The 10,531-nt window shown below is 33.3% G+C and overlaps 1 protein-coding gene across 2 annotated transcripts in view; it reads left to right on the plus strand.

Moving 5' to 3' along the window:
• The window catches only part of LOC106467496 (ubiquitin carboxyl-terminal hydrolase 47-like), a 110,169-nt gene that overhangs the window by 10,511 nt on the left and 89,127 nt on the right, over nt 1-10,531 (plus strand). For both annotated transcript variants that reach the window (XM_013927856.2, XM_022395695.1), the window contains exon 4: nt 7,598-7,694. In XM_013927856.2, coding sequence (XP_013783310.1) covers nt 7,598-7,694 — 97 coding nt within the window. The remainder of the gene's footprint in view (nt 1-7,597; nt 7,695-10,531) is intronic.

Here is a 10,531-nt window from a genome sequence, read left to right on the forward strand (position 1 = left end):
ATAAATAAAGAATAAATATGAAAAAGAAGAAATAAATTACTTACCCAATCTTGTTTTTCTTGCCCTCGAGTTTCGAGTAGACTTAAGCATGATTTTTTTTTAGCGATTATGGTAAATCGCTTAACAATTTTTACTTACTTGAATAATACACCAAAGAATATAGACTAATAACTTGAAAAAAGTAGACAAAGTCACTTACTTCTAAAAATTTTCCTGGCTTTCTAACTATGAGACAAGTTCCGTTACAAATTCATTTAAGCTAGTCATTAACTTTCCCACAGGAAAGATATTGCTACTTCAAGTGACATTGTTGGTTATCTGTTCAGAACACAATGTTATACAATACGCCATTTGATGGATGAAAACCTTTACATTCTATTGGTTATAAATAATATATAATGAAACGTAAGAGAGAACTATCAACCAATTGTGAAAGAGAGGATGTGGCAGGAGGGGTCTGATTTTCTCTTTCATAGCTCTGTAACAAAACAGAATTGAAGGCCATAAAAATTATGGTCTGTTTGAGCAATAATGATTTTATAGAGAGCATTTTACATTTAATTTCATACATTTTTGAGGGGGTGATGAATAAAATAGGGATGATGACATGCTGAGACAAAATTTGTCATGTGTGTTACACTAGTGGAAATTCAGGATTTTTTTATGTAGTTCCTTTTAGAAGTAAGAACTTAAAACTTGTATACTGTTAAAATATGGATTATTAGCTAAGATTTTATGCTATTCTAATTGGTATAACATAAACAAAAAGTAGTTTAATAAAATTTTGAATGTAAGACACTAAAACCATATATCATGCGCAGTAAAGGGTACCCGTGCCGATAGGGTTAATCTCAAAGTGATAGTTTGGTAGAATCAAATAGAGGGTGTATTACACTCCTGTTGGTGAAGGATTGTTGCAAGACCCAGTTGAACCATGTTGATCGTGAGGTATGTGGGAGTTCAAGGCTTGTGGCATATGAAAAAAAATTTGCATATAGAGGGCAGCACTTAATGAAAATAGCTATATCTGTGAGAGGAGGAAAGTACCTATCATAAATAGATTTTCAGTATAGGAAAATAATAGCTAAACAATTTATCATCAAAGTATGTCATTGAACTTTGAATTATAGCATAGTTTATAATTCATTTGCTAATATCAAGCAAGTTTTAATTTCAATAGGAAATATTTAAGTAAGTTCTAAATTTTCAGTTCTGTATTATGTGATACTTCTGCTCTGAATATTTTTTTATTTTCTTTCTTTCCTTGTATGGGTTTCAGAATATTCACCGATTATATACACCAACTACAGAAACTAACAAGCCAGAATTTAAAATAAAAACCTCTATTTTATGAGATATCAATAGATTTGTTACACCCATCACAAAAGCTTCTTTCAACTCTTCATACTTTTGAAATCAGTTCTATACTCATGCTTACTTACCAATAGTAATGTTCGTAACTAATAGAAAGGCCATATTGTGTTTATGACAACATTATATTAATTTATTTTGGTCTCAAACCGTTCAAGTCCTTCTCATCAAGGCCACCATTGGACAGGTTTCTCCTTTGCTTCCAGAGTTTTTTTCCTGAGTTTTTGCCATCCTCAAGAAGACCAGGGATTGGCATCCTGTGATCAGTCTCTCCCATCTGAATCCCTTCCTCGACATGCCTCAGTTCACCATAGAATCCTAACTCTCTCTCAGATGGGCCTTTCTTCCAGGGATTTCGATGATGAGATGCGACATGTCTGATGCTTATCTTCACATCACTATTGCTTGGGCTTCATGTCATTTTCTTTGTTTCTTCCATGAAGATCACATTCATCATTTCCAAGCTCTTCCTTTCAGGTTGGCATCGGCACCCTATGCTTTCAGTTGGGTGTCCCGGTCATTTGCCTGATTCTTTCATTCTTACGGGCTCAATTTCATCATTTTATGGATGAATGGCAAGTTCATTGGCTCTTCATCAGGCACCCTCTGGATTTACAGATGTCCCTTTCTGCTTCCCTTCTGTGTGATTTCCTCTATTGGTTAGACAGAGACAACACAATATGGGGGGAGGTATTTATTCCTTCTACCCATTCAGGTGGCCATGTCTTCACAGATGCTTCATTGTCAAGATGGGGTGTGTGCTGTGTTACACAAGAGATCTTTCGGGCCATTGGTGTCAGGAGGAGGAGTTAGGTCTTCACATCAACCTTTTGGTACTTCTTGCTGTTTTGGTAATGAATCATTTTATGTCATCTCTGTGGGGAATGACATTTGTGATTTATTCATCAACTCTACAGTTGTCTCTTGCATCACAAGTCAAGGGGGTACTCGATCCTGGTCCTTATGTTTCTGAATGCTAGATCTCCTCTTCTGGGATCACAGCCATTAAATTTGTTTGCTGGCTTGTCACATACTAGGTGCCCTCAATCTTGTCACAGATCATCTGTTCCATTCCGACAAGATTCTACACATGAAGTGGCCCCTTGACCACTAGGTATTATGATGGCTATGTTCTCAGTTGGATACTCCCCAACTGGGTGCATATACCTCTCTTTTGAGTGCCAAGCTTCCTCTCTTTTGGTCCCCAGTACCATATCCTTTGGCTTTGGCCATGGATGCATGCAGCCAGGATTGATAGGACCTTTCCTTTGTGAATATCCTAGCTTCCATCTTTTACCCCAAGTACTTTCTATCATCCAATCCACTCTGTGTCAGGTCCTTCTTGTTGCTCCTTTCTGGCTGGCTCAACAGTGATTCTGTCCCTGTCCTTTCTCCAGGAACAACCTTCATTACCTCTCCCTCTCTTGGTCCCTCCTCTGGCATGGATTCTCCCTTTCCTTTCCTCAGATATCTGATATCTGTTTTTACATGGTTGTTTGACAAGGGTATGCCCTTTTCAACCATTACTGGCTATAGGGCAGCCCTGTCATTTCCCTTACATTTTTCCAGTTTTTACAGTGTTTTCTGCTTTAGTTATTTTCCTTCCTTCCATATCCCATATTTACTCCTACTCTGACCCAGATCTTTTCCTGTGTCCAGCCTATGCTTTACAGTGATACGTGTTGAGCATAGTACCCTTCCATTAACCTCACTCCCATTAGTTTATTCCTTGGAATTCATCCGTACATTTCTCATGATATTTCTCCTTTCTTGGGTTTTCAGATTATCCATATTGGGTACTCCTCCCTTTCTCCCGAACCTTGCAAATTGTTCTGTGTATAGTCCCATCTGATCTGTCTTCTCCCAATGTTGATGGCTGCTCATTTCTGTCATTCTTTGGAGGAGATTATCTGGGCCAGCATGTAGACCACACCCCACAACTTGGTGTACTTGCACCATATGGAGGTTTCCTGCTCAGCTAGATATCATCTTCCCTCTGTAACGATTCTCCATACATTGGTACAACTCTATGGGGGAAATTATTTTTTAATTTTTTTTTCAAAGGCTTTCTTCAGATGTTATAGATCCCACTCTGTGGTGAGTGGTGCCTGTCCAAGTATAATGATATCCAAAATGTGCACTGTGAGATATGTAAGGTCTATCACACTCACTGTTGAGATGGGGTGTTCCACAAGACTGCTTGCAGGTTCTTTCTCATGATATATTGTGTCTTAAAGATGTTTGACTGGACTGTATACTCATGGACTAACAACTCTAGTGTTTCTTAGATTGCTGGAATTGGGAATGGTCTGCTTTTCAAAATAAAGTTTTGTTGTCACCCATTGTCCTGTGGACTCTCCAACATGGTTCTTTCCCCTTCTTCTAGTGGAGTATGGGAGTCCTTACCACTTCCAAACTTCTAGCCACTGGGGTGGTGGATCCTGAGTGTGCACAATTACAACCAGTCGAGAGTAGGGTGAAGGTGTTCTGTCTGTGTAGAAGGCTTAACTATCCTCTTGCTGTGGGTCTGATGTTTTGTTCCAGATGCTGCCAGTCTGGACTGTATTTTTCCATATATTTTGCAGTTTGCTCCTCTGGCTTGGATCCCTCCCTCCTATGGCTGCCTGGATGTTGGTTCCTGGGCAAGTGGTTTTGGTTGGAGCTGGATCAGCTAACTTAAGTCCTCACATATGAGTGGACTGGGAACTTCTTTCTACCACAGACTGCATATTATGTCCTCAGTACCAGTTGGTTTTGGACTGGTATTGACTCTCCATATTGCATTATACATTCCCGGGATTTATTGTTCTAAGTTGTGTTGGATTTGCACACATGTTGGTTTAGATTCTTGGAATGGATGCTACTCTTTCCTTCTGCTTTGTACATCTAAGCTAAATGGTTCAAGACCTTCCACCTGCCAGGTGCTGGTCGAATTCCTTCCAGTGCTGCTGGTCTGGACTAGAGTTGACCTCCCAATTATGGTCTGACATGCCATAGCCATTCTAGATACATTCCTCTTCCTTTTGGATTTAGGATGGATCATTTGTTCTGCCCTTTGATTGTGACACAACTCCAGTTAGTTCCACTTGGGCAAAGGGTATACCTGGTTCGGATGTGTGGTGGTCTCTCATGGGTGTGTTTCCTCTATATAGAGAGGACACCCTCCATGGGTGCTTTGCAGATGCTTTTGAAGGGTGCTCATCTAGGACATTTTACACTGGTCCCTCAACCTGTTCAATGTGAGATTCTAGATGTAACTGGGAGAAGAAGAAAGGAATTGTATTTGAAGTCTATATTTTCCTACACTGAAAATACATTTTCAATAAATACTTACCTCTTCTCACACTTCCCACTCATTCTCTCTACTTTGAAGAGTGAAATTTGAAAAAAAAACAAAAAAAAATAATATATATATATATATATATAGCTGGGTGAAAACTCAAAAGAATATATATTCAAGGGCATAATCATTTACCCAATAAAATTCAATTATCTGATAGCCTAGGTGGTTAAAATAATGGAACAAAAGTTTTAATGCACACGTATGAGATTGTAATTTTTCCTTCCTTATTCTGTGAATTTCTTTTGGAAGTTGTGAACAATTTTGAATGAAAAAATGTTATTGTCTTTTTAATAGCATGCATGCATTTACAGTGTAACTTCATTTTACTTTAATTTTATAGATGTGTTCTTAAATCAAATGCTTAAACATTTGATTTTTTGGGTGAATATTTTTATTTTTATATATTTCAGATAGAAATTTTTAGAAGAGTTGCTTAAAAGTTGAATTATATTTAAAAACTTGAAGAGATTGATGCAAATGAAATTTTCATTTCTGCTTCTCCACTATTCTCCCAGATTAGCTCTAGTAACACCATATCTTAGTCATGATAGTGGTTCAGTACTATTGTTGGTGGGTCAATAGGAAATAAATTTTAATTATCTTTATGATTAATTACTTTTTAGGGAAGAGTTGAAAATTTTTATTTGTGTGTGTGGAAAAACATATTTTTTACAGTTTTCAGTTTTGTGCCCCCCTCCCCTTATGCAGGGAAGGAAAATGTTTGCTTATGTTATTCTCTGAAGGGTAAAAAAAGTATTAAGTTTTAAGTATTTAATAATATGAGTATTTTCTTAATCTTTTATAAGTATTTTTTTATTTTTACTTGACTAATTATTAAGGGCAGTAGTCATAAAGCTTCTGAAATTATGTATAGAGATAAAAATGTATTGTGAGCATAAACTGATTGGGAAAGTAATGTAATCAGCTATTACAGAGCATTAATTTTGATATATTTGTACAACAGAAAGCTGTAGTTTTGTTTACGTAATGTATTGTTTGTATGTGTATTTACAAACTTCTTTGTTTTCATGTTTTAATTTTGTTTGGTATTTCACTTATTTTATAAGAGTTTGCTCTTGAAACACTTTGTATTATGAAAGTGTTCAACTTATCCAGATGAACGACTGTACAGTAGTCTTCTGTCTTTTCCTTATTATAATAAATTTTATATTTTTTGTGAAATATTTCAGCTTTTTAGTGTATTAAGAGATGATTTAACTTTTCATATGTGCCCAGTCATTTTGACCAACCTTGTAACCTCCAAATAACCATGAAAGTATCCATACTATAACTTTTAATGTAGTAAATGTATTTTCACAAAATTTGGCAAGCTTTTAATAAACATTACAAGTCTTTTGTAAATGAAAAATCAGATTTTTCTTAATTTAGTATTTTTACTAGAGGTGTGACCCTAATTTTATACATACTTGGTCAATTTGACTGACCTTTTAACCACCACAAAAAATATGAAATATATCTCAGTTACCTTTTTTTCTTTTTAGAATGGCTACAGATTGTAATAGGAAGCTACAGTTGTTTATCCTAAATAGCTTAAATCTTGTAACAGTATACATCTGTTCCTGTTTAATTTTGTTCTTTTATTGCCCATTGAACCATGTTTAACTAATGATTCTGTGATATGAACAGTAAATCACTTGGCAAACATGTATATTATGTTACAGTGCTAAATGACATAGACCATGAGCTACTTATGAGCATTCCCCCTGGGAGAATTTTATTATTATTATTTTTTCATTACCTTACCTAATCTAACGTTGTGTAGTTAGTAATTTTAAAATTTTTACCATTTAGGTGCTTTTATAACAATAAATAAAACATTATACATAAAAAAAATTTAGTACTTATGGTTTGGCCTCTTGTTATATTTGCATTGTGTCTGCTGATTAAATGTAAGCCTATTTTTTTGTAATGATGATACTAGTACATTAAATAACATTTATTTATTTCAAATATTCCTTTAAGAAGATAATTTAATAACACTTACAAAGCAAATTTTTTTATAACTATTATATTTTAACTGCTTTCTAACTAAGACATAAGTGCCTTGATCTCAACTTGGTGACAGCAATTTTCAGTCTGAGGTGAAATGACTAATAATATCTATGCTGAGAACAAGGCAGTATTATAAGTCACTTGGTTATATATGATGTAATCACAAATGCCAGTGAGAATTATTGACAATTTGGGAAATGAGAGGATGTGATAGGTAGGTGTGGCAAGTGGTCCTGACTTTCTACTATATATCTATGTAAACTAAGAATATTTAAGGCTATAAATATTATGCTATGCCTTATGAATATCTATGTTGAAATGAGTGATTTACATTAAACTCAGCACACCAAAGATGGGTGATGAAAAAATAGAGGATGGGCAAACCAGAGTGAACAAATGTCATGATAGATATACAAAAGGAGTTTGAGAATTCATTTAATTATATTCTTTATGATTTAAATAGTTAAATCTTACATAATATTAACATTTAATTTATTAACTATGTTTTGATGCCATATTTATTCATATATATTGATGACAAAGTAGTTTAATTAAATTTTGAATGTCACTCTGTACAAGGTTGTGACGTGCACTTTGACCTACCTGTAGTGAGAAGATTAATGGTCTACAAACAATCCTGGATTTGGCCTTCAGTATGCAGTGACAATTTGTAAAGATCAGTGCTGTGAGCTTCCAGAATTTGATCAGTTAGTTAGTTAAGAAACTTGAAACATAAATGTTTTTATTTGTGTTATATATGTAGGTTAGTAATGTTAGATGTATTCACAAATCAGTGTTTTATAGATAACTTGTTGTATTTTAAATTATGTGCAGCTAAATAAATTCTAAAGACAATACTTGTACTTTCAGGTTTTGTGGGACTTGTAAACCAAGCTATGACTTGTTATCTCAATAGTTTACTACAAACACTTTACATGACCCCTGAATTTCGAAATGCTTTGTATAGGTAAGTATTTTAACCTTTTAATGGCAAAACGCATATTCATTGGTTGGGTATCTCTGGGACAGTATGTATTTTGGTTTAAGTATTAAAATTATTCTATAATTCGGTACAATGTGGATTTTGGTTGACAATAAATATTCTAGAAGGAAAATTCTTTTGAGTATGTGTTAAAATTTTAGTCATATTGAAAGAAGATGGTGTATTATTAGAAAGTTAAGAATTCAGTTTTTGAAAGTGACCGTATTTCTGCTTATAGTTGCCTTTTGTGCAAAAATAATGTAAATCAAATTATGAAAATGTGTTTTTTCACTATCACTGATAATGATAATAATGTTTTTATTTAAAACATATTACAATTGTAATTAGAAATAATTAAGTAGCCAGTTCATTTATGTACAGTGTTAGGATTAAAACATATTACAATTGTAATTAGAAATAATTAAGTAGCCAGTTCATTTATGTACAGTGTTAGAATTAAAACATATTACAATTGTAATTAGAAATAATTAAGTAGCCAGTTCATGTATGTACAGTGTTAGGAAAACAATAAACATTTATAAGGATTTGAGCCAAGGAATACTTTGCCATCACTTTCCTTAATTAACTTAAACCTTTCGGATGTTTTCTCATGGAAGGAAGTTTTTGTAACTTTACGACAAATATAATTTAACACACAAAAACTTTCACAAATGGAAAGAACATCTATAGAAATTATAAAAAAACTTCCCAGCTCTGTGGTGTATTACCAAGTCTTCAAAACTTTCTGTTGCATGCATTTGGTCAGTGCTACAGTAGGCTCTGACTAGAAACTTTCCCACAGGAACATAAACTACTGCTCAAACCACCTTATTTATTTATATATCACAAAGTAGTAAAAAGTTCATCCTCACTTAAAAATCCTTATAGGTGAAAGTAGACAGGGATAAATTGTACTCTCGAATAGTTCAATTTGGATAGAGCATTGTTCTTGTTACCCATAAGTCTGAGCTTTTCAAGCTTTATTCCCAGGTGTTTCTTTTCATTTTAATATTGGCTTTTTTCACTTAAAATAATATTTGATATAAAGTTTACCTTCATTAATTCATAATGTGAGTTAAACAATAGTAATAAGAAATGTATATGGGAATCTAATTAGACTCTTATGATTTGGTTAGGTTGTTGTAAATCAGTTCACTACTTACCTTGACCACAACACAAAGTAGTATGAAGTTCATGCTCATAGTTGAAAAGCCTTATGGGTGAAAGGAGATGGGGATGGCTTCTACTCTTGGAAAGCTTAGTTGGATAGAGCAGTGTTACTTTTCTTCTACAGTAACATTTGCACCAATCCAATTTCTTTGAAGCTATACATAGCTTTGCTTACTCTAATTCTGAATTTATGTAATGTATCTTTACAGAATTTATCATTTTGAAAATGTTATGAGTATGCTGTACAAAAAAAATCAGAATTTTTAAAGAAGTAATTTTACTAAAAATATGTTTGTGAATTTACTGAGCCAGTTTGACTCAGACTCTTGACAAGTTTGTGTGAAAAGTAATTTTCATGTTAAGAATAAAAATGCCTTTTTGTTGTATAGTTTTGCATAACCTCTTAACCCTTAATAAATGTCAAAAGGTTTTTAAGTCAGTTTTTTGTTCTGTATTTTATTTTCTCTGTTCTGATATTAACTGAAAGGAAATCAACAGGGTAGGGTAAAATGAAAAGTTGAAAAATATGAAATGAATCTGAACTATATATTGTAGCAGACAATTACACACTATTTATCCTTACAGTCAAAGATAACAGAATTTTCAAATCTAAGTTTATTTAGTTTTAGTGCTTTACAGCTGCACCTAGACTTTCAGAATATGCCAAACAGCTTATGTAAACAGTCAGTTGAGTTACAAACTACTTTGTGCATATGCAATGTACATATGTTAGGATATTGAATATTAAAAGAAATTTATTTAATTGTTTTCATTAAAGTTTTGTTATCAAACTTAATAAGTTTCTGGGTTTTACATTTTAGTGGCTTTTATAACAGTATGTAAAAATTAAACTTTGCCTTAATGGTTTTTGTTGTCAGTTGATGAAGCACCCTAAATCCTACTTTTTGTAATAATGTTAGTAGTATGAAATATTATTAATCTTTATTTCAAATATGCATTTGAAAACATATAACATTATTGCACTCTAAAAGTAGAATATTCTAAAACTATTATAATTTTACTGGCTTTCTAACTAAGCTACAAATAGATTGAAGAATTATGTTAGGTGATTGGAATCCAACATTATTGCATTTTCGATGATGAGGAACCCACTTTGAAACTAATAATACTTGGTAATGGCTTAAATGGGTAATGAAGAAAAACTTTAATATAAGTTTAACATAACGGCAAATGTACAACTTTTCGACAAGGTTTTGTCAGCATCAGGTACAGATCAATGTAAACTACTTGTACCTGATGATGACAAAACCTTGTTGAAACATTGTACATTTGCTGTTATGTTAAACTTATATTAAAGTTTTTATCCATTTCCCTTTCAAGCCATCTCCAAATATTATAGTGATTGCATATAAACAATCTGAGGCACTATTTACTGCTGCACACCAAAAAGACATAACCATCAGCAGATTCAGAAAGGGACAAAATCCATTTTCTATTGGTTTTAAACATGGAGTTGAAAGAAGTACACGTGGTGTGTGTGTGTGTGTGTGTGTGTGTGTGTGTGTGTGTGTGTATATATATATATATATATATATATAAATCTATAGTAGTAGTAGTAGGTAGGTGGGTGGTACTAACTAAATTATTTATTTATTATACGTAGTAGTACGTAAGTTAGTTAGGTTAAGTTT

This window comes from Limulus polyphemus, unplaced genomic scaffold, assembly GCF_000517525.1.
Source record: "Limulus polyphemus unplaced genomic scaffold, Limulus_polyphemus-2.1.2 Scaffold2635, whole genome shotgun sequence".
NCBI classification, from domain to species: domain Eukaryota; kingdom Metazoa; phylum Arthropoda; class Merostomata; order Xiphosura; family Limulidae; genus Limulus; species Limulus polyphemus.